Source organism: Tiliqua scincoides, chromosome 6 (genome assembly GCF_035046505.1).
Source record: "Tiliqua scincoides isolate rTilSci1 chromosome 6, rTilSci1.hap2, whole genome shotgun sequence".
NCBI lineage: Eukaryota > Metazoa > Chordata > Lepidosauria > Squamata > Scincidae > Tiliqua > Tiliqua scincoides.
Genome location: NC_089826.1, coordinates 41710275 through 41735946, shown reverse-complemented (window position 1 = coordinate 41735946; position 25672 = coordinate 41710275). Strand labels below are relative to the sequence as shown.

The window sequence follows — 25672 nt, the reverse complement described above, 5'->3', positions numbered from 1 at the left end:
AGACAAGACTTTTGTTTTCTAATATTCCAAATCTTGTTTTTTTCACTGTACATCATCTCCTTGATATTTGCATACTGATTCTAGATGCCTTGGCTCCACTTCATTAGGGCTGGATTGCTTGTGCACATTGATTTTCCTGCTGTTGGCTATGGGAGGAGAGTTCTGTGCCTGTGAGCTTTCAAATCTTCACTTCCAACAGCCGTCATTGGGATATTGTATGTGGGGATGGGCAGGTATGCAGGTGTTATGTGGAAGTAAATCTGATTTATACAGGTTAGCTGCCTTTGTTTACTTTGTGCTTGTATTTTTAGGACCACTGAAGCCAGAAATCACCATCACATATATAGCTGTATCAGCTATATTCTTTAACAGTGGGCTCTCGCTGAAAACTGAGGTACTGCAAATGAGTTTTCATTTTTCTCTATCAATTTTTTGTTGCTTTTGAACTGGATCTGAATGAAGATGGGATCTTCATGTTGCAAACCTTCATGTTATGGTTCTTTGCAATGACAGATGGAAGCATCTCATAGTTGCAATGATAGTCAAATTGTGTCTGTGTGAAGTGTATATCAGGAGGGAAGATGTAGTGAAGTTGATGCACCTCCTGGGGACCTTTACATGACCTGCTGCTGCTTCTGCTTTGTAACTATTTTGGGGTATCAGATTAAAATGTAAAGAATCTTCCTGGAATATTTTAAGAGTCTTAGAGCCCAATCCTGAAGCCCATAGTGCCAGCGGTACATGCGTGCCGCTGGCTCCAACCGGTTGTAAATGTGCTGTAAGGCATGCTTATGGCACAGGGGAGGAGGAAGCACCACATGGACAGCCGGTCAGTGCTTCTACAGCACTGACCAGCGGTAAGACTTCTTGGGGGCGGGTGGAGGCAGGGAGTGGGCAGGGTGAAGGGAGAGGAGGATTGAGCCCGGGAGGGGGTGGAGATGGTGGCAGGTTGCCCAGCTCAGGATGGGGGTTAGGATTCAGTGGCAGGGGCTGCCACCATCTCCCAATGTAGGTCTCAGAATGGCCAAAAAAAAAAAAAAATGCTACCAGTTTCTAGAGGGGCCTCCCAGTGCCTTATAAAGCATTAAAACTTTACTTCTGGTTTTCCTCCAGAAACCAGTAGCAGCATTTTTTTTCAGCCATTCTGAGGCTCTCAGCAGCCGTGGGCAGCTACGTGCATTCTCTGTGGGCCTCAGAAGATCCTCCAATCTGTGGGCCCAGCTCCCCTCACCTCCAGATGGGGAGCACTGGGGAGCCCTGTGGATCTGATCCATGGTTAACTGAAACCACAGATACGGGCTCTGTGGATATGCTCCCCTGAATTTAATAGTAGGCAATGGACTTTTTGCCAACAATTTAAATAGCTGGCTCCCCACTTGTGGTCTGCAGACCAAATCCTGAGAAGTGGTCTGTGAGATCTCAGGAAAAAAAGAATAATCTATCCTTTCCAGTGTGATCACGAATGAGTGCTCCTCAGTGGACCGCTAGAGATGGTCAAGAATGGACTGCCTGCATCAGGCAACAAAAGCAGCAACCCACAACCTTCTCTATAAATAATAAATCTCTAATAAATATTCTCTTATTTCAAATTTAATTGTATTTTTAGTGCAGGGGTGGGGGGCTGCCTGTGGTCCACAACAATTCCAATTTTTGCCTCAGTGGTTTGTGGACTCCTAAAGGTTGGGAAACACAGTTTTAAATGAATGAACTCAGGTGCTTCTTTAGTGAATTGGAGACCAGGCTTTTTGAAGCAATGTGTGCACCTGACAAATATAATAATGATACCAACTTGAATGAAATAAAATAGATCTGACTTCAGCTGTTAAAACTGCAACCTCTTTTTTCTCTCTTTACTTTGCAGGAACTGACAAGCGCTTTGATGCATGTGAAATTGCATCTTTTTGTCCAGATCTTCACACTTGTATTCTTCCCAACAGCAATATGGCTATTTCTTCAGCTGCTATCTATCACACCTATAAATGAATGGCTTTTAAAAGGGTATGTTTTAACATCTTAAGGCTGAAACATTTACGGCTGCTTTTCCAGTAATGTGCTTTCGGTAGCATTTCTTTTAAATGACGTAATTTTTTTATTTCTGTGTATGTTAATGTTTAACGCTGTTTGGAGGGGGAAAATATGCAAAAGAGTACTTGTTCAAAATCTTGGTCTTGTGTATCCAAAGTCTTGGCAGCTAATTTTATATGTAGGGACTTGCTCTACAAATCGTTCCTCTTTTTGACAAGCCTTTGGTATTAAATTTGCTACTCTAGATTTCAAGGAATATGAGGGTAAGAAAAGTGGTGGCTGAATAGTAGCTTTAATCTAGGAGCGTGCATGAAAAAGCGTATTCGGCTTCACTCTGTAGTACAATCTGGTGACAATTACGCTCTTGAATTATGATTTCACTATCTAAAATTGTGAAATGAAAGCAGTTCTCCCCACAGTATTGCCAATTGTTCTTGAAATCAGTATTTTCATTTGATGCAAATAATTCAAGAGCATAAGCCTTATAGAAAATTGTACTTTAGGTATCTGCTTCAATGAAAGATGTCAAGGGCCATTGCAAAGTGAAGTACTAAGAGCGTTTAAATTGGTATACCTGTTTAGTAGTGTTTTAACTGTAATTAACTCAGGATTAGAACTGCTCCCCTAATTAGATGTACCAGCAGAAAAGCAGTGGTTCATCAAATTTATCCCCAAGCTAAGTGATTTAAATGCAGCAGATGCATCCAGAAGAGACGAGCAGGTGTGTGCAAGAGATAGGTGTGCACACTTAGTATGCATCTGATTTTTCTCCTTTCTTCCACATCAACTTGAGTAGTTAAATAATCACACGATTTTTTTTTAAACTAAAAAGCTGCATGGGAGTTACTGAAGAGAAAGCTAAGCAGAAAGAGCAAACATGCACAGATTCATTTGCATACCTTTGTGGAAATAAGTCCACTTGATTAAAAAATGTGTATTCCATGTACTTTATTTAGGATTGGAGTGCAGATGAGGCTGGTGTGAAAATGTCAGCAAGGAGGAGGCTAAAAAATTGAGAGAGATAAATCTGCTTCCAGTAAAAGTCATTATCCAAGAGTAGAATGGTAGACTGGAGTAAGCTCTCTGAAATATGAAGCAAAACACTTGTGGTCTAGGGAATGTGTATGCCATTTTTTCCCCCCCAGTGATGCAATTTAGGTGGTGTTTCAGTATAGGAAAACAGTGTTTTATACCTGTGAAATGTAGAAAAGGTTATAGCAAATATGCCTGTTTAGACCAGTGACAGCTGTCCCTTTAGTTACAGGCTGTCAAAAGCTACACCTAAGAACAGCCTGTAAGAACATGTTTTGTTTTCAAAATAACTGTAAACCCTTGCCATTCATTTCCTGGTCTCTTCTTTGCAACATGAGAGTTTTCCTCAAAAAGCGACATGGTGTTTATTGCGCTGCCAAGTGCTCTTTCTTTGAAGTTGGGTTCATTGATATGAAGTCTGTTACTGTATACTAGCAGTGGTTCTCAAACTTTTTACCACCGAGACCCACTTTTTAGAATGCAAGGTTTTGGGACCCACCAGATGTGATGTCATTAACCTGAATGTCTTGGCGGTAACTGATATTATCAAGCAGGAAAAATTTTTAACACCCCCATATGACAAAATCAAGTCAATTACAGGTGCAGCCTATTTATCCATGTATTTGTCTCATTTGGGATGAGGGGGGAACTGAAAGTCACACACAACTTTGCCTCCTTTGCCCTGTGCTGGCGTCTCGATCCATTTCCAGGCAACCCAAAACACTGCAGAAAGGCTCTGCCTCTCCCAGGCAGGGAAATAGCCCTGGAGCCATGGAAGAGGTTCCCCTTTCGAATGAATAGTAACACTCTTTGGAGCCCCTGAGCCAGCCAAGGCTGAAGGTGGGGGCGCGGAAAACCTCTGTAGCCAGAACACATGAAGCAAGGTGGAGCGCTCTCTCTCTCACACACACACGCGCACACACGCACACGGGCAACAGAGGGGATTACTTTAAAAAACCCAGGGAGTGTTTGCCGAATTCTCCCCCCCCCCCCATGGTGCAGGCAATCACTGACACAAGCAAGCCTTTCCAGCAAGCAAAGCATGAGATTTAGGCTACAGTCCCCTCCACACTTTCCTGGGAGTAAGCCCCATTGACTACAATTGACTACAATGGGGCTTACTTCTGAGTAGAAACGCATAGGACTGGACTCTTAAAAGCTCAGCATCCTACCTGTGAAAGAAGCGGGGACAGCTGGAGGGCTGAGTATGGAGTGGAGGGGATTGATAACAGCTGCCTTAGTTTCCTTCCAGCCCCAAGTGTCAGGCTGCGGCGTATTTGCATAACTCTATGGAATTCAGCACAATGCGTTTTTTGTTAATAGCGCTGAGTCACGGAATGTAACTAACGTGGATAAATAGGCTCCACCTGTAATAAATTCAAATTTAAAAGTTTATTTAAAATAAAGAACAACTCTCCTAACCCTCCCAAGCAGTTGTGAATCTGTTTTTTAAAAAAAATTCCCCAAACATCCCAAAGGCTGCAATTCTATCCACACTTACTTGGGAGTAAGCCCCACTGACTATTATTGACAGATTACCAATGGGACTGATAGCCCCATTGACAGTTAAAAGCTTATATAAAGTAGCCGGATGGAAGTACAGATCTGTAACATTTCCCCAAGTTCAGTCACTTACCATAATAACATCAAGTCTAATATGTTAAAAATAAAATACTCATTGAAATGAATGGGAACCCAACTGAAATTGACTCACCACCCACCTAGTGGGTCCCAACACACAGTTCAAGAAACACTGCTATACTATACTATAGAATCCTATAATATAGGGTTCTAATGAATCATTTTTTTCCCCTATAATGAAACATTATGTCATGTAAGCCCCCATCCTAACGTGGGTGTGTTTTTGTCTACTGCTTGTGTCTTATTGAACTCGGTAATCCTTGTATCAACCATCTCAGGTGTTGATCAGGGTCGGTGGTGTTATCCCCATTTTGTGGATAGGCAGGCTGAGGTGATGAGTCTGACTTGCTGAAGAAACCTAGTGAGTTAATTGCAGAGATCAGATTTGAACTGGGAAGTCCAGCTTGCATTCGGACTAACTTGTTACCCATGTTCTCTTACTGGCTCTTGGCATACATGTACCATAACTGGAACAGAAAAGAATGTGGGTTATGTATGAAAAACATGTTGAGTGCTGCTTTTTTGGGGGGGGGGGTTAAGAAGTCGTAAAATGGACAAGAAGTCGTAAAATGTAGATGAATTTTAGCTACTGAAGAAGAAAGATTGCTAGTAACTACAAAGAGTAGATAAAGAGCATCTCTTGATTGTGGGAAAATGGGAGACAAGCTCACATCACATAAGACAGACCACAACTTTCTTTTTTGAAAGAGGATTATTTTAGGGAACTCCAGGTTGGGCCTTGGTATCCATGGGGAAACCATTTGCAGACACCTCCCCATGGATGCCAAAATCACGAATAATCAAATCTGCGATCAGCCCTTCAAGTCCTCTGAAGGGGACTGGAGCTGTGCTTTCTGAAGCCCACAGAAGCAGTGTGCATCTGTTGGCTTCCTTTACATGCTATGGAATGTCCTGTGGAGGCCTCCAGAGGGCTCAGGTGGGGCCAGGTCTGGCTCCATGTGGTTCCTGGGGACCCACCTATAACTACAATTCTAGATTCTCAGATAGTTTCTGGGCTGGAGCAAGGAATTATTCTTCTCTGTATCTTGTAGTTAATATTTAAACAGACATATCAGGCCTTAGGGCTGTTTACCAGTTGTATGTTCTGAAGTGGAAGTTCTGTTCTCTTGTCTCAGGAATAGGAGATTAGATGTGCAAAGTGGTGAAGAGGATATTTAGGGCCCTGCCCTATCCAACTTTCCAGCGTGGAGGTAACTGAGCCAATTGGGTGTGTGCTGCTTCTTTCAATGGGGGAGGGGCAGTCACAGAGGCTGCCTCAAGGTAAGGGAGCATTTGCTCTCTTACCTTGGGGCTGCATTGCAGCTGTATCAATGCTGGAAAGTGGGATAGGATTGGGCCCTTAAACATGAATTCTCAATCTGGTGGATGCACTGAGTATTTTAGGAAGTCGGATTCAGCAATACGTGGCACAGTTACATAATGCAGTGATAATCTCTTATGTTTTGTGAGTGATTGGGTTAAGAATCCTTGCAGTTGCTTGAAGGGTAACTGAGGTGGAAGTAGCCAGAGACTGTGAGGTGGTGGACCAGAAATGATAATTTATTTAGTACATTGATCTGAAGATCAACAAAAAATGTTCCAGCAAGTTTGTTTTTTTCATCTTTTTTTATACTGCCCTTCCTCCTAGGAACTCAGGGTGATACACATAACTCCTTCCCTTCTTTTGTCCTCATAACAACCCTGTGAGGTAGATGAGACTGAGATATAGTGACTTGGCCAAAGTCACCCAGTAAGTTTCATGGAAGTTGGGTTTCAATTTTCTATCTTCCCCATTTTTTTTGTATCGTGTTCAGCAGATTGTGAACATCTGGGAAGGAATCTTGGGTTTTTATCTTTAATTTTTGTATAGAGCATAGGCACTTTAGGTGTTGAATAAACAAGAACAATGCAGAAATACAAGTCTATTACTGAGGAATGATCTGAGACCTGACCCAACCAAAATGTATAAGGACATTCTATAGCCACGTATTATAGATTATTTTCCATAACCAGTGGGGAATCTTGGAATGTTTTCTGAATTTAATAGATTGATAGGCCATGGCTCAGAGCAATCTACTGCCATGCATGCCATTAACATGAATAAAGTTTGAACAGTGTTAAGGGAATAGTAGCTAAGATCTTGAGACTATCATAACCCAGAGGGAAAAACAAACTTTATAATAGAGAGAGCTTCTCCTATTCATTTTTTTTTTTGCACTACGAGACTTTCTAATGCTAAGGAAGTCCTAGTTCAGCTCATGTATCTGTTTTATCTGTGTGTGTGTGTGTGGGGGGGGAGAATACTGTAATGCAAATATAGCTTACTATTAATCCTGTGGACTGCTGCAAAATGATTTACTAGAGGTTCATGCAGCTGTCTTTTAAAAGGATACTTGGGTATTATGCAGACACAAGTGGCTTATGTGGATACTCTTGCTTCAAATCAGAGCCCCTTGTGGATTACAATTCAGCGTTCCCCATTCATTTCAACCACACACACAATCACCTTTGATGCGCAGACATACCTTCTCCTGTGAATGTGGAAGTCCTTGTATGTTGAGCTCTCAGGAATGTCCTCATTCAGGAACTGGTGCATGACTGCAAAAAAATGTGGAAAATAACTCAGACTTGTCTGAAATCAGAGCTATTTGTTCTCAGCATGAGAATGTTTAAAAGATCCTCCTTGTATTTCTCTGCTTTAGTTGCTGAATAAAGGACGTCCATGTACATGGCTTCTGAATTTTAGTAAGAAGTTCAGTAATCTGAATTTGGTAATCTTATCCATTCTCTATGGATTGTTTGGTGATTAATTGTAATGAATATTACATTTGAGTGTGTGTTTTCTCTTTTAGTTTGCAGACAGTAGGCTGCATGCCACCTCCTGTATCTTCAGCTGTGATTTTAACCAAAGCTGTTGGTGGGAATGAGGTAAGGATATCATGCACCCACTGTTCATATGGCTATGTATGATGTGGTGTGTTTGGTGATTGCTTTAATGCTTTGTTGAAATCATTTGCGCATACAGTATGTTGAAGTTGTTTGACAAAAAGTGAAACACTGGGTTAGGCTTATCATAAACTTAATTCTAACTGTTTTCTAATCAAGGTAAAAAAAAATGAAATGTTGTATACCTATATTTAATCTACAGATACAAATCTCAATTTGTTTTTTCCTGAGTTGGACAATAACTTCTCCTTTGATAATTGATTAGAGCTATAAATTTACATTAAAGACGTTCAACTTAAATCAGGGGTACTGGGTCCCAGAATACTGCCTGATGCTGTCTCAGGTCTGCTGCCCCTGTGCGACAACCCCCAAACCCTTATTGTGCTCCTCTCATGTGGTCACCAAACTCCGAAGTATGGGACATCCAGTTTTATGTACAGGGACACAATGTGAGCAAAGTGTCTGTGTTGTCCCTATAAATAAAACAGGAAGTCCTGCACTTCCAGGTTTGATGATAGCACTGGAGGGGGCGCAGTAAGGAGGGGAATTATTTTTTTCTCACTCCAGAGAGCAGGAAGCAGATCATTGTGGTTGCATTGGCAGCAGGTTTGGAGGGCACCTAGAATCTCCTATCCCCTTGAGTCCTTTGCAATCTGCCACTGATGCATTCTGCATAAGCTGCCTTATGGATGGGCTAGCACTGACTTAATATGGATCTCGGAGATTTTCCTGGAAATGCAGCCTCTTTAAACTTGCTGAAACAAGTTTTTGCCCAAATTCATCTGGATGTGTAGGTATAACCAACTAAGTAACCAAGATCCAAAAAGCTACTTTAGATGCTCCCAAATGCATATCTGGTAACATTCTTGATTCTCCTTTCCCTTTAAACAGCAGGTCCTTGTGCCATATCCTAGACTCCTTTTGAAACTGTCCTCCTTTCCAAAAGGTGCTCCATGAATTATGAAGGGTTGGTTGTGTTCAGTACACAGGAATCTAAAGCCTCCTTGGCCATATGGGATTAGTTGCATAGTGCTTTGGATCCCAGCCCAAATAAATTACATCATCCTTCCTCCTGAATCTCTGTTCCAGTTTCATCTTGCAGAGTCTTAGAATTACTGTGTCCAGTCTGGTCTAGGAAAGAACACCATTAAAAATAGTGTGCACTGACTTGCGGAGGAGATGTGGAATGTGTGCAGGCCTGTTGAGATTTAGTGCCTTTTGACAACCTCTGGGAGGGAGACAGGCACATGGTGGTAAATATCCTCACAATCACCCCTTCACAGTTTCTATTCTTTTCCTTCTGTCTAGCCTGTTGCTATTTACAGGTAATAATGCTTCAGAGACTTGGAGGTAATATTGTAGAACTAACATTGCCTGTGGTACACACGTGCCTAGAAACGGGGGGAGGAAGATTGTCTCCTGCACCCACTCTCCCCTGCAGCCAGGTGGTATTTTTCTGTAATTACATTGCTATGGTTATCAAACTACCACTGCTGGATCAGTGCCAGGTTAGTAGAGAGGATGTTCTGCTTGCTTTTAGGTGATATATGTCCATGGAAGTAATTTTAAGCTTATAAAAATCTACATATTTTATCTAGCAACTAGTTTTTTGTGTATAACTATAGCCTTTAAAAAAGACTGCTTCTATGGAGTGTGTTTAATGCTACAGGTTAGATTGACAATTATGCAATTAAGGCCTTTGCATTTTACTTTGCATTTTAATTGCTGGCTTTGTAATAGATTTAAATCTCAAATAAAATGATATAGGTGGCAATGGGAAAGATTACATCAGGGCAGTCCAACTTTCAGCAGCATGATTTTTGTGTGACCCCGGCTGGCCCGACTTGGAAGTAATTGGTGTTGACATGATGACATCACCGTTGATTACTTCCATGTTCTGAGCCTGCTGAAGTCATTCAGCAGCGGAGATGGGTGCTACAGGGCTTTTCGATCTCCCTTACGTACCGTTCCAGCTTCTCCTTTTCCAAAGGAGAAAGTGGAATGGTGTGGCAGAGAGACTGAAAATCTTCTGAAGGGAAAGGAAGTGGGGGACTGTGGCCAGGCTTTCGGGGGCTAGCAAAAAGGGCCTCGGGGTGGCCTCATGTGGACCATGGGGCCATGTTTTGGACCACCTTGCTCTGCATAATTTGCATTTAGCTCCCTTTTGGTCTTGCTGCTGAGTAGAAATCTTAAAAGAGTCTGAATGGTCGGCCGCATTTTTGAGCACCCCCTGTATATGCCAGATAGTATTGGAAACCATATTTGAAACCTGTCCTTTTACTTAACATGAATTATAACATGTAGGATTGCCACACTAATATCCCATGCCTAGCACTGAGGCTCCTCTAGTATATTTTGAGTGTACTGAAATAGTAGCAAAAGGAGACTGCTGTTTGGACCCTTACAAATAGGGTCTTGCAAATAGAGCTGGTGCCTAGGCAAAGTTAACTACTTGCAAACCTGCCCCCATTTTTTTTTCCATATATATATTTCTATATATATAAATTTTAAGTTAAATACATATAAGTTGTGTTGCATTTTTACATGGGTTAAAAAAACTAATCTGCGGCCCTCCAAGGTCTGTCCCATAGACAGCTGCCTAGCTGGCCTAATTATAGCACCGGCCCTGCTTGCTAAGTGTGACCACATAATTCATTGTCTCCACTTGCTATAGTTTTAGAGAGGCTAAGAATGAATGATTGGGGAAAGATAAATCTATTTGGAACAGAAGTAATGATCAAATGTATTTTTTGTATGTTTAGTTTCCCAATGAGGGTGGAATGCCATTTAGGGCTTTGGACAAGCCTGTGTTGAGGGCAGACAGCTATTGTATAATCTTTTTGACAGTTGAATGAAATGAATGCTGAAGAAACCAGAAAATGTTGGAACAGCTATTGTGCTAGTAAAAGGACAAAAGCTTTGGGAATCGTGTTGGGAAGTGCCTTAGTTTGTAGTCCAAGATGACTTTGATTATGGCTATCTATATTTGTAAAGTGGGGTGCTCACAGGCAAACATCTGGGTAGCCTAAATGTGATGAGGACAAGGCAAGAGAGGGTCTCTGCCGATGGCAGAAGTCTGATACCCTTGCTGAAAATATATGGGAAAGAGGCTGTAACTGATTGATAGAATGCCTGGTTTGTATGCAGAAGCTCCTGGGTTCAGTCTTCAGATAGAGCTAGGGAAGATCCCTTACCATCTAGCTCTGTACTCTATACATTGACTGGCAGCAGCTCTCCAGGGTCTGACTTGTTATAAGACAGCTTCTTAATTTCGGGGAGGATTGAAATGACACTCTGCTCCCCCATTTGAAATTGGCAGAGGCTGCACATATGTGCTGTCAACTACTTGGAAACCAGCAGAGAGCAGCACAGAGGCAAGGTGTGCACTCAGCTGGACAGACTGATGGGTATTTCTTGCTTCCCTTCAACCTTGGGCCCCCAATGGTGGTATGAGGAGAGAATTGGATTGTACAGCTGGAAGGATCTTAGGTGGGGAATTGGCTTCCTCCACTTCCAATTTCTCTTCTACCCACCCCCAATAATTCATTTGGACGGAAAACTTCCTAATTATTTGCAGGTTGTTCCAAGTGAACTTTCAGAATTTTTTGGTCAAAAACCTCTCCTATTCATCACCCTTATTTATAACCAGCTCTCTTCCCCCCTCCCCTGTGTGTGCAAGTGACTTCCTTGATAGGTCTTCCTAATTGTGTGGAAAGGGGTGGTTTGTCAAAACTACTTCCTCTAGGCATGCTGCTAAACCTGCTGTGCCTGACGGGGTACTATGGATCATTTCCCCTCCCACTGATTAAGAAAACCTATTGGGCAATGAAGGGAGAGACCGGGTTGTGCTCGTCTTCTAACATGAACTAATGTCATGCAGATAGTTCTATCGATTTAACTGGCTCTATGTGTTCTGTATTCAAATCTATACAGCTTGAGTATCCCTTATCTGAAATGTTTGGGACCAGAAGTGGTTTGGATTTTAGAATTTTTGCATATTGTGTACATCAGGGTGCCCAAACCGTGGCCCTGGGGCCACTTGTGGCCCTCAAGGACTCCCAATCTGGCCCTCAGGGAGCCCCCAGTCTCCAATGAGCCTCTGGCCATCCAGAGACTTGCTGGAGCCCGTGCTGGCCTGATGCAACTGCTCTCAGCGTGACAACCAACTGTTCAACCTCTCACGTGAACTGTGGGACAAGGGCTCCCTCCACTGCTTGCTGTTTCACATCTGTGATGCAGCAGTGGCAGCAAAGGAAAGGCGGGCCTTGCTTTGTGCAAGGCCTTTTATAGGCCTTGAGTTATTACAAGACCGTTCATTCATTCATTCATTCATTCATTCATATAAGTTCCATATCTAATATACAGTGATGCCTCGCAAGACGAATGCCTCGCACAACGAAAAACTCGCAAGATGAAAGTGTTTTGTGATTTTTTTGGTGACTCACAAGACAAATTTTTCTATGGCCATGCTTCGCAAGACGAATTTTCTTGCATTTTTTTTCGTTTTGGTTTGTTTTAAATCGCGCTTCGCAGGACGAAAATTTCGCAATACGAAACGACTTGCGGAACAAATTAATTTCGTCTTGCGAGGCACCACTGTATTCATTTATGTAAATTTATTCAAATTTGAAATGTAAATTAATTCTTTTTTTCCCTGGCCCCCGACACAGTGTCAGAGAGATGATGTGGCCCTCCTGCCAAAAAGTTTGGACACCCCTGGTGTACATAATGAGATCCTGGGGATGGGACCCAAATCTAAACATGAAATTATTTTGCTTCATATACACCTTATATACATAGCTCATTTTATAAATTATTTTTAATTTTGTGCACGAAACAAGAATTTGTATGCAATGAACCATCTGAACATAAAGGTGTCACTATCTCAACCATCCATATGGACATGTTTCAGATTTTGGAGCATTTTGAATTAAGGATGCTCACTCTGTACTAAATTCCTTTGTTTTAATTGGTATTCAAGACTCAAAAAACACAGCTTAGTATAAGGAATATTATATTTTTAGATCTAGTGATGACTCCAAATCTAAAACCTTTCCAGGAAAGAAATCTCAGGATGTCCCAGGGGGGCAAAGTAAATTATTGCATGTGGCGAATTCTCAGTCATAGACCAAGGTCATGGCAGCGGGAGTCTATTTGAAAAAGGTTTTCTCTCTGCTTGGAAAGCAAATGAAACCTCTTATCATTTAACTTTAAAATTATAGCTATAAGAGAATTTTCATTACAGCTGAAAGATGGAAGTTCATGGCAGACATAATAGCCTCAGAAGTTCTTTCTCAGATGCAACAATGGAACAAGACACATGCTGATATTTTTTTTCTTTTTAAAACCTTGATGAAAAATAAGAATTCACACAGATCAGAATCTTTGTAGTAATCTACTTTTGAATAATATCAAGGGCTTCACAAGGCAGAAAAAAATTTGATTGTATTATGCCTTGTGATTATCTGCTGGAAAGAATACGTTTTGTCTTGAAGCTCTTCCAATGTTTTAAATAACTTTACCTTAAATATAAAATATTTGTAATCTTCTTCAGTTTTGGTAGTCATTTTGCAGGAGGGAACTGAACCCCTGTGTTTGGGCTTGGTGCAAGTTCATTGCTATTTTAAAATCCTTTGATTTGAACAGGGACTTCAAAAAGTACCAAAGTCACTGCTTCAGATGCTCTGAACTAGTTTTGATTTCATTCAGAATAATATCAAACTCCCTTGCTAGTGGCGTAGCCCCGTATGCAATGCATGTGAATGCTATTTCACTTGAGAGAGAAAATGCGTATTTTAGTATATTCTTTAATGTTTAAGGTTTTTACAAATAAAATAGATACAACAGAAAAATAACTCAAATCAGTGCCACTTTTTGTGTTTTGGGGACAACAAATGCATTTTGGGATTGAGTATTGGTTTGTTAAAAAACTTCTCTGAGGTTGAGTTCAGGTTCAGTTTCATTCTTTGCTCTGAGGATTTTGACTGCAAGAGTCTGGATACAGAATGCACTTGTACTGGATTAAATAGTGAGTGGATACTATAAAAGCAGTTAGTAAGACCCTAACAAACGCTATATCTGAGGAATGTCTAAATGTAGGGCTGTGTGTCAGCTTTACAAATGCATGTACCCTAACCTGTATTTACCAAGGTATTGAATGGGCAGTGGGCCATTTTTATGGGAAAACAAGTGTGGGGTGTTCCTCTTTAAATCAACAATTTTCAGTGTGCTGTGAATGATCCACAGGTGTGCCATGGGAGTTTGGGAGAAGGTAATTTATTAGTAAGGCCACTGGGGATGAGAGCCCCCTGTTGGCAGCGCTGTGTGCCTTGTCAATTGTCAAAAAACCGATGGTGTGCCCTGAAAATTTTAGTGCCTTGTCAGTGTACCATGAGATGAAAATAGATACTTTAAATATTATTTAAACCTTTGCCTGCAAATGCTAGCCCTGCCTGCCCACCCACCATTGACTTATCTAGAATTTGGTTAGGGAGAAGATAGCCAGAGCCGCCCTGGAGGGGCATTTGTAGAAGAGAATTGGCTAGAGCAGAAATTCTGCCCTCCTCACTCTCTTCATTAATCTTATGAAAAAAAGCATGGAGTTGAGAATCTGTGTTTCCTCCTATTTTATAGTTAAGCTGTCACACATGATGCCGTGGCAAACTCAAATTTGCCCCCAAATGCTCACTTGATAAGAGGAAAGCCAATCCCAGCTCCCCAATGAAGGGATTAAACACACATCTGTGACATTAATTTTGTTTACGAGGGCGGGGACACCTATATGTATGCCTTAAAAGCCAAATATATGAAATCTCTCTCAATAGGTAAAACCACAAATGAGGAGAAAAGCTATCTCCAACTGCTGGCTCTGCAGTAGCCATGGGGCTTCATCATACAGTCTGACTTGTTGTCCTGGACTAGGGAAGGGGTCATACAATAATTTGGCTAGGCAAGACTAGACACACAATCCATGTATGATGACTGTTGCTTTTATTATATGTATTTTCAGAAGTGTCTCTTGATTAGCCTGTCTTTTCCTTGTGCCCTGTCCCTTAGGTTTTACCAACATTTTCCTTAAAGCATTGTAGAATTTACCATGTGCGAGTAAGCAATGCAGTGCTATGTTGTTTCCTTCAGAGAGCTGGAAGATCAGTGGGAAGAATTCATCTGCCTTGGTTATTCTGATGATGCTGAATTCTAGAAGTTCAGAGGTGGGGATTCACCGAAGGGACAGACTTGAGACATGCAAATGTAAAATGGGAGTCGGGCTGTCTGTGGGATAAATGGTATGTTTATTCTCCAAACAGCCAAGGTGGGGCACCCAGTAACCAGCTATTGCATGTGTTGATTACTGTTCTTTTCCATAGTGGTCAGTCATCAGTGAAAGAAAAAACCATGAGACAAGCTAAAAAGTGTTTGAAGGAGGCTGGGCTTTTGCAACATAAGTGATGGTGGCATTATTGAGTCAGGGAAATAGAGTACATGTGGGGAAAGGAATCTCCTGGCATGCAGAGGAAAACTCATGAGGAAGTTAAGGAAAGATAAGGAGAGGACCTCCGGAAATGGTTTCTGGTCACATCTGGAGGTGTCTTCTGATCATGTCTGGAGGTGTTTTGAGGTGCAGGGAGGCTTGCACGTGGCCTCTGCATGCCTCAGAAGCTCTCCCAGAGGCCTTCCAAAACCAGGTCATGAACCCACAGATAAGCAGGACCAACCTGTCCTGATTTTATTTGTGGAGAAAGCAGATGTCTATCAAACACTTTCCCAAGTTAAGGCTTATGTTTACAGCATCCTTGTTGCTTTTAAAACAGATTAATCGTTTCCCATAATGCTGTAATTGTCTCGCTGTGCTGAAAATTCAAGCTGATGATACTTGGGGAAGCATAGAAAAACTGTTGTCTATGTGCTGAAAATTCAAGCTGATGATACTTGGGGAAGCATAGAAAAACTGTTGTCTATGTTACTTGAAGTAATTGAGGCCTTGCAGAATGCGGCATCGATACTGTTAAATTACCTCCAAAAATATGGAGAAATTGTTGTATTGAGTCTTCTTTTTAATTAGCAGGCACCAGCTGCTCCAGACAGAGAACACCTGTGCTACCTGAGGTATTAGGGAGTTCAGAGCCCAGTCTCTTTGCACACCAGTGGAAATTAGAAATAACTGATTTCTGTGGAGATGTGGATTGTTAATGGCCTTAGCTGCTACCATCCTCTTGATACATTCTCAGTCATGAGATCTAAAGGTACTTAAGCACTTTCTGAGTGCTGGAGAGCCATTGAAGGAACTCTCAGTAAGAATTTGCTTCTGCCTAGAGTGTATTGAACTTGTCAACATTTGTTTACTGGGAAGAAGTGGGTTACTCTGTACACATCCATAAGAAGTCTTCATCTCTTTCATTTGGGAAAGTGTTTGAATGGAGGAGTTTTAATTCTTAAAAAATTTATGTATGAGGTTGATTTTTTTTAACTATCTCAGCTCCATAAACTTAATGAAAATATGGAAAAAAAAACCTGAGGTGGCTCGAGGATATACCACATCAAATTTTATTCTGGTGAGCCTTCTGAAGTCAAGAAAACATTTGAAATCTATTGGAACTAGGGCTGCCTCTTAATCCACTCCATTAGTTGATTTAAAATTTTTTGTAATGAACCTTAATTAATCAAGCTGACTCTTCCATCCACCCCCTCCCCAGAGTCCCAATCCAATGTTTCTTGACTCAGAGCACACTCTCTGATATATCACTGATATCTGAAAATCTGATATAGATTTTCAACCTCTTTATTATTATTATTATTATTATTATTAACAGTATTTATATACTGCTTTTCAACTAAAAGTTCACAAAGCGGTTTACAGAGAAAAATTAAATAACTAAATGGCTCCCTGTCCCAAAAGGACTCACAATCTAAAAAGTTGCAAATGAATACCAGCAGACAGCCACTAGAATAGACAGTGCTGGGGTGAGGTGGGCCAGTTACTCTCCCCCTGCTAAAAAAAAAAAAAAGGAGCACCCACTTGAAAAAGTGCCTCTTACCCAGTTAGCAGGGGTTTACAGTGCACTTACTCTGATAGTGTTTACAAAAAGGCTGTGAAGACCAAAATTTAAAAAGTTAAAGAAGAAAGATATATCTTATGATCTTTTACTATGCTTTTAATAAATTAGAGATTGCACAGTTCTTAGGTAACAATTACTGGTAGGTTATTTTTCAGGATCTGACACCAGGTAAAATCAGACAAAATTATAGTCAGACACACGCACCCTGACTTATCCAAGGGTCATAGAAAATTCCATGATTTTGGCACAAAACCTGCCCTTGACAGGTTTCATCTGTATCTTTCATTTCACAACACACTGACAAGGCACTAAAATTGTCAAGGTACAGTATCAGGTTTTTGACAATTGACAAGGCACACTGCGCTGCCAGGGGGGCTCACATCCATCATTGGCCCTACTAATAAATTATCTTCCCCCCCCAAATTCCTGTGGCACACCTGTGGATCACTCATGGCACACCAATGTGCCATGGCATCAGTGGCGTAACTGGGGGTCCCGGCTCTGGGGCAACCCCCAGTTTTCCGCCCTCAGCCCCCTTCCCCCACCCCTTTTCCACACCCCCAAATATGACTAGGAAGTAATTGCGGTGATGTCATCATCACTGCGATGACTTCCGTGCGGCTACCTCCTCCGTTCCCCCTTTGGAAAAAAGGGGGAATGAAGGAGGCAGCCAAGGCCCTGACAGAGCCTTCCACGCCGCTTGTAAGCATGCGGAAGTCTCCATTGGAGCGGTTTGGGGCTGCTGGAAGCTCGCCTGTCTGGGGCGCTGCTTCCAGCAGCCCCAGATGGCTCCAAAGGAGACCTCCGCATCGCTTACAAGCGGCGCGGAAGGCTGCGTTGGGGCCCGGGAAGCCTAGAACGTCAGCGCGACAGGAGTCACTGCCTGCTGTTTGGGTGTGATTGTAGCTTACTGGTAGAGCATCTGCTTTGCATGCAGAAGGTCAGATTTCCTGGCATCTACCTGCAGGACTGGAGAGTCTCCTCCCTAAAACCTTGGAGGTCTCAAGCTGCAATGATTGTGCATGTGGCTTTTGGGGCACACTATTTCTGAGAGCTAGGAGGAGGGGCACAAGTTGGCTCATACATTTTGCTTGCAAGCCTTTGCCAACACTGAAAGCAAAGATAGATATGAATAAATGCAGAAATTTGAATGTTGTTGAGCGTGGTGTTCTGGGTTGATCAAAGTGCAGACTGGAGAGGAGAAAGAGTCATCTTGCACTTTGAAACCTGCTAAACAAGGTCCCCATCTCACTTTTATTTTTTTTACTTAAACACCAAATTATAAAACAAGTGCGCTTTATGTCAGTCAAGAATGGCATGCACACATCTATATTGCCACTTTTCTCAGCTAAATGTATCCCTGATCCTTTCCTGATTGTCACTCTCATGTATTTGAATGAGATTCTTTAAATGAGTGGGGCAGCATTCACAAATGACACTGAAAGTGCAAAAAGTATTGTCAGAAGCAATCTCAGTTCTTCCAATGCTATGATAATGAGTTAGTGATTTCTTATACAGGATACCATATTGCTGTGAGTAAAGCATTAACAGGAATGCTCCTGTTTCTAATCTCCCTCCCAGACATTTTAAGTAGCTTTCTACAAGAGAAAAAGACAGCAAAAATAGCCCTCATTAATAACGTATTAAAATATTTCCAGAGTCCTGTCATTGTAAGACTAATATTTAACCTTTCCTTTCCCCTCCCCTGCCTTCGTACTAGTTGATAGAGTTCATTTCAAAACTTGACTGATATATCCCGTACAATCCGGCTCATCCTCTCAGGTCATCAAAGAAGGCCTTTTTGCATGTGCCGCCGCCTAAAGAGGTACGTGGGGCAGAGGCAAGAAATAGGGCCTTCTCAGTAGTGGCACCAATGTTATGGAACTCCCTTCCCCTTGACTTGAGAATGGCTCCCTCCCTCGAGACCTTTCGGCGAGGCCTGAAGACTATGTTGTTTACACAAGCCTTCTGACTCTATGGCCTTTTTAACATCCTTTATACATCTTTTAGTTTTTTACAGGCATGATTCCTCCTTGAACTGCTGTTTTATGCTCTTTTTATTCTGACTTTTATCTGATTACTGTTTTTATGGTTTCTCTTAATGTGTTTTTAATGTTTTTATCTGTTAAATTATGTTTTAATCTGTTTTTTTAATATGTTGTAAGCCGCCCTGGGTCCCTTTGGGGAGAAGGGCAGGATAAAAATGAAGTTTATTATTATAAAGTTTATTATTATATCTCAAAGATGCTGTGAATTATTTCTCCAGCCCTTTGCTATGCTGAAGCAAAAACCCCTACAGAGTGTAAACAGAGCATATGACTACAGCCTGTAAGAAATGTGAAGGCAATTGTGATATGCTGGTTCAGTTGCAGGATCTGCTTGTGCTGTACTGTTTCTTCCCTTGCCAGGAGCCTCCTTGCCTGGTGTCATTTCTTGAACTCTTGTGGGATGAGATTAGTCTACAACAACAAAGTAGCCAGATGTCTGGTTCTGAGAGAGTCCCAGGGGTCAGGGTATGGTAGGCAACTATAATCATTTGGGGCTAAGATCAAAGATACCTGAGAATTACTTATGGACACATAGTGTGTGTCATGCCCTTTATTAACAGTCTGTGAAAATTTGTATCCCTAATTAACCCTTTTGTTGGCTAAGCTTTAGTGTTCAGATACCATCCTGAATGGTACACCTTTGTTCTTTTTGAGTTGAAACCAGCAAATGCAGAAGCCTTTCCTAAACAACTTTCCTGCTGTGCATAAGCCCCTTATAGCCAAAATTAGAAAGTTCAGCCTGAATAGTTGATGTAATTTTGTAAATTTGTTTTCTAGTTTATTGTTAACTATTATTATTAACAGTATTTACATACCGCTTTACAACTAAAAGTTCACAAAGCGGTTTACAGAGAAAAATCAAATAACTAAATGGCTCCCTGTCCCCAAAGGGCTCACAATCTAAAAAGATGCAAAAGAATACCAGCAGACAGCCACCAGAACAGATAGTGCTGGGGTGAGATGGGCCAGTTACTCTCCCCCTGCTAAAAAAAGGAGCACCCACTTGAAAAAGTGCCTCTTACTCAATTAGCAGGGGTTGTTAGTTTAAAATCAGTTTGGGGTGGGTGACCTAAACTCAGGGCACTTTCACGTCATTTCTCTTTCTGCATCCTTACTCAATAATATTCCTAATGAAAATGTGATGTTATTTCTAGGTAATGTGATTCCTGAGGGGAGGCAGGGACGTGTAACATTCCTTTTGTGTTGACATCAGCTCTCAATATTGGGGCAAAAAGGTTCTTTCGAGGGTTTAAGTGCACATACGCATTAAGTCTAAAACTTGTTTTTTTTCTTCCTTACTGTATTCAGCAAAGGGTCTGAATATAGAATATATGTTACCAGGGGTCTCATTAGTAGGTTGGTTGTCTGCATTCTGACCACTACAGCTTTTCTTTTATACAAAGTAATGTTATGCTGTTATGTACTTAAGCATGTGGAGGGGAAGTGGGGAAAAGTGACTGCTTTTGTGATAAAATTTCATTTGCAATTTATTGCCTCAGATACATGTAGAGCAATTTTAAGGGACAATTTTAAGAGAAGACATTTTTAAACCCCAGCAGGAAAGCCCTCTGGAGTAATTTAAAAGACATAATTGATTTATCTGTTTTCAAACTTGACAGTCTTCCCATTTTCTTTCTGACTGTCTCCCACTCTTACTTAGCAGTACTCAAGGAAAGCAGAATAAACTGATCATTGCTGAATGAGTAGCTTATGTTTTTAAACTGTCATTTGTTTTGGTGATGCCTGGGGTCTGCGTGTGTAAATTAAGGCTCCTTTATTGGTGAGATTTCATTCTTGCTCAGTTGCTGAGCAGTGTGCTTGCAGCAAGCTTAATCATAATGAAAGTGAGGTCCATTGTTTAAACACAGTAATAGGTAAAGAGTAGCTGAAGTGGCTGATGGTAATCTTAAGCCAATACCATTCTGTTCTTCTGCACTTCACCAATATTTATGCACTGTTGTCCTCTGATAATGGTGAACAAGAACTAGGGTACTACCTTGGCTCCAGCTTTTTGGTGGAAAAGGAAAAAATCCTTTTGTACTGTTTGTGCGCATGTGTGACATATGAGAATAAATAAACATTTTTCATGAAGAAAAACCTGCACATTTAGATAAGTCTTGTTTATTCACAAAAGGTCCTGTTGGCAGCTGCTTGGTCAAAATGGGAGAGAAATCTTCACTGGGCTAAAAAATCTGCTGCAAGCAGAAGATCTTTGAATATATACCAGCAACTAGAACTACTAACATATCTAGTCATATAGCCAGACCATATGAATTCATGCCAAGATCTACTGTACTGGAAAGTAATTTGTGCCAAAATTACATGAAATTTTGTGTCTCTCTTTCTCCTCTGGGGACCTCAGGTTTCCCATTGATTATTAAGATTATTTATATACTGCTTTTCAACAAAAGTAGTTTACATAATGAAATTATTCCCTGTCCCCACAGACCTCACAATCTGAAAAGGATCCTTTATGCCCCCTAAAAACCCTCTTTAAAAGTCCACATAGTCCCTGGCTCTGTGCTCGCTTATGTGCAGAAACATTTAAGGGATGTGCAGAGGCTCTAAAGATGCTGGTCAACTTCTGCTTGCCTCAATTTTAAATCAGTTTGGAGTAGTAACAGTGAGACCTGAGGAAGATTCTGGGGCTCCTACACTGTGTCCCATATGCTATGTTTAAAAACCAGCCAACACCAGCTGGAAATCATAGCATAGCTTAGAGCAGGGGTGTAAAACTCCTTTCATACCAAGGACCGAACAGCATTCATGATGCCTGCTGAGGGCCGGAAGTGATGTCATTAGGCAGGAAATGTTGTCATTAAACACGTCATAACCAAAAATAAGCACTTTTTCTGACTTAGGAACTCATTAGCTGCAAATGACAGAAGAGAGAATACACGAATCTTGATCATATTTCAAGATATAAGACAGCCCAATTTTCATGTGGACTGTCCTTATAGCAGTAACACCTCAGCACTGCTCAGCAGCTGAGAGCCTGAGGGCTGAATAAAAAGCTTCTGCCAGCTGCATCCGACCCCCAGGCCTTATGTTTGACACCCCTGGCTTAGAGTGTCCAAATTCTGGTTGAGAACCCTTTCTACATGTGATTCCAACTGCCTTCTTCCTCAACTTCTAATGGAGCCCCCAGTTGGATAGTGTATTTTATACTATTTTGTACTTTGTACTTTAAATCAATTGGCATAGAGCAGTGGTTCTTACACTTTTAGTACTGGGACCCACTTTTTACTCATAGAATGAGAATCTGTCAGGACCCACCAGAAGTGATGTCATGACTGGAAGTGACATCATCAAGCAGGAAAATTTTTAACAATTCTAGGCTGCAATCCTGTCCACACTTACCCAGGAGTAAGTCCCATTGACTATCTTTGTTAAAAGCATATACATAGTAGCCTGTTTAAAGTACAGATCTGTAAGATTTGCCCAAATACATTCACATACCATGGCAGCATCAAGTCAAATATATTAAAAATAAAATATTGAAATGAATGGGGACCCACCTAGTGGGTTCTGACCCATGATTTGAGAAACACTGGCATAGAGTCAGATCTAGTAGGATCTCTAAATGAAGCAGAAGTCTACCAGATGGTTAAGCACAGGCTCCTTGATATAGGACAGGGGTGTCCAAACATTTGGCAGGAGGGCCACATCATCTCTCTGACACTGTGTTGGGGGCGGAAAAAATTAATTTACATTAAAAATTTGAATAAATTTACTTAAATGAATATATTAGAGATGGAACTTATATGAATGAAGGAAGGTCTTGCAGTAGCTCAAGGCCTCTAAAATGCCTTACACAAAGCAAGGCCAACCTTTTCTTCACTGCCATGCTGCATCACAGACATGAAACAGCAACTAGTGGAGGGAACCCTCGTCCCCAGCTCACGCGAGAGGTTGAACAGTTGCCCTCATGCTGAGAGCAGTTGCCAGTGTGGGTTCCAGCAAGTCTCTGGAGGGCCAGAGGTTCATTGGAGACTGGGGGCTCCCTGTGGGCCGGATTGGGAGTCCCTGAGGGCCGCAAGTGGCCCCCAGACTGGGGTTTGGGCACCCCTGTTTTAGAACAACAAGAACAGTGGGGCGCTGCTAATATGACATTATATTCTTCTATTCCTATAAAATATGAGCAGTTAGCCCCTTTTTTCCATCTCTTAAAATGTCCGTAGGACCGCAGAGCACTTTCACTTGCAAGGAGCAATGCGATGCCATCAGCAGTCCTATTCAGCAGATTTAATGGATGCCCTATTCTGAGAAATGTTGTCACTGCTTGTCAATAATATGTACAGTTTAGGCCTAGTAGCATGTACAGCCTGAACCAAACTAAACCAGTAACAGAGAAGTGGCTTGCAGTTCCTAGCTGCAAGGATGTGAATAACAACAGCCAACAGAATTTACAACTCCATGGAAGGTGATAATGTAGTAGCTACGCAGGCAGAAAGGTGCCCATCAAGGATGGAATGCAGCTGTGGATCTCCAGTGGGGAAGGGAAGAACTAAGAGGACTAGCATCCAGCCCCACTTTGGGAAGATTCTGCCCCCAAGAGTTTCTGATTGGACAGTTTAAATAAGTACAGAGTCACCTCCATCCTGTTAGCATGAGAAGTATAAGAACAAAGCCCAAAGGGGGTGTCGGGTCGTCTTTTTTGGTGGAAAAGGTTGTGGGTGCAACATCCTGCAGGTTGAGAGCCTGGTCCACCAGGGCCATGTGGCCTCATAGGTAACCTGGAACTGAAAGATCTACAAAAGAAAGCTGATCCAGGTGAGAGTTAGGGAACAATAGAGATAGCCAGTTAGCTTTGTTATTTTTAGACTGATATGTTTCCTAGAAGTTTTATGCCTCTAGCATTTGCTGCCTTTTGTAACTTTATGTAAACTTATGTATTTAATAAAGTAAAAATCCTTTTACTAAGTTGTTTCATTGTCTGTTGGGGACAAAAGTTCAGAATCCTGCCTAGCCGTTCAGCAAGCTACCAAATACTCATTGAGGACTAGTAACTTGAGGGTGGAGGCTTTAATTAAAGAAAGTGCTCAGTGCCTGCAAGGGATAGAATTAAGCCTAGAGGGTCTTGGTGTCCCTGGACTGAGACACTGGCACGTACAGGGTGGTGGCAGTACTACCGAACAGGGGTCCTTGAGGGCTCTAAGGTTAGAGAACCAAGAACTCCAAGCACCCCAAAACCCTGGGAGTGTACGACACTGCCAATTGCGGGGGAGGGGTCAGAATTCTAGCGCACATGAATTTGTATTGTCCACTATACCAAGATTTGCGTTTACTGTATCTTGACTCGGTTTTGATAAAGTGGTTATTCTGATCAAGATAAGATACAGTGCATCCTATCGTTGGAAAACGTCAAGATATTAGGGAGAGTGGCTTATTTTTTTAAGTTGGTAGTAAGATGCAGAGGAATGAGCCTGACTGATTCTTCTGTTTGATGTTATTAATGTCTTGATGTCTATATATGTCTCTGTGTTATGCCAATAAAGGTTTCTGACTGGCTGAGATACAGTGAGAGCATCAACATGCTTCCCATCATTCTGCCAGTTGCCTGTAGAATGCTGCTTTGTTTTGATGCTTAGGAATATTCAACCCTTGGATGGCATTGGAGCTGTTCCATTGGCATTGCAAGACTGGGATATAAAATAGACCAGTGTTTCCCAAAATGTGGGTCATAACCCACCAGTGGGTTGAGACCTGATTGTTTGTGGGTCATGAAACTGAAACTGACAAGCTGATAGGTGATGAGGAAAATGTATTGGACCCCATGGAAAGTGAAACTGGGTTGCATGTGTGCATTTACTCATGAGTAGGTGAACACGCCTCAGTTCATTTCGAGGAGCAGTCGGAGAGAAATGCAACACCACCAGAATGGTCCCAATCTGATGAATGCAGAGCTCAACGAATGCTCCAGAAGGTGCCCCCACCATCATAGTAAAAAAGGATTAAAAACAGAGGCTTGAGCAGCTGGTGAGGTGAAACTGAGTTTTTTGTCTCGTAAAACTAGGTAGATCTTGATAGTGTCATTTTTAAAAGTGCTAAAATGTTTGGGAACCCCTGAAATAGACTATCCTTTTTGATTTCCGTAAGATGCTTTAGGATTATAAAGTTTTCTTCATGGTACAGTTATAGCCTACTTAGAGATAATTTTTATCTTAAAATATTTTTGTGCCACCTTTCTTGTTTTGGGTGCTTTATAGTCAAATAAAAGCAAAACTTGCTGTGTCCTGATGGTGTCACTTCTTATTTTAGAATGATATAAGCAAAACAGAAGTAAAAGTTCAGCCAGGGCTGTAATTTTTAGGTTGCCATTCTACACACTAGGAATAAGTTCTGTTAAAGTTGACTAGAACTGCAAAGGTTTGCACTGTAAGTTACCTTACATTTCAGATTGTTTTTATGCTTGTTTTCCTTTTTTGTTTGCAGCTAGTTATGTAACTCTATGATTATTTATGGACTTTCTTGCCTTCTGTCTTATAGAGATCCAAAGATGAACTATTTATCTTTGGTAGGGCTTAGGGGGAAGCTCCCTCACAATGTTTCCTGGTCACTGTTTTCCTATTTATATTTGTGAGTGGGAGTGGGAGCTATCTGGTGTAGATTTGTTTCATGGAAATGTTTAGTCCTTTAGCTGATCTTTCCAGAAAGATCAAAAGGCCATTTCTGTTCTCCCTCCCTACTTTGTACTTGCTAAAGTGAAGGGATCCTGTGTGAATATAAAGACCTCTGAAGAGCATGTGTATAGCCTGGGGGGACTCAGCAGATGCCTGATGCCATCCATTTTTCTTGTGCAGGGCCTGGCTACATGGGTCTGGTTTCTGAATTTGTCCTATTTTATTTGATGAATGTAAGTTTTTCTGCCTCCCCCACTAGCCAGTTTGGAATATAATCACATTGCAAATGTAATGTTTATTT

At 41.5% G+C, this 25672-nt stretch overlaps 1 protein-coding gene across 1 annotated transcript in view; it reads left to right on the top strand.

Moving 5' to 3' along the window:
- Positions 1-25672, top strand: part of SLC10A7 (solute carrier family 10 member 7) — a 183537-nt gene that overhangs the window by 4519 nt on the left and 153346 nt on the right. The window contains exons 2-4 of the mRNA XM_066631959.1: positions 312-394; positions 1862-1998; positions 7551-7626. Of these exons, the coding sequence (XP_066488056.1) occupies positions 312-394; positions 1862-1998; positions 7551-7626 (296 nt within the window). The remainder of the gene's footprint in view (positions 1-311; positions 395-1861; positions 1999-7550; positions 7627-25672) is intronic.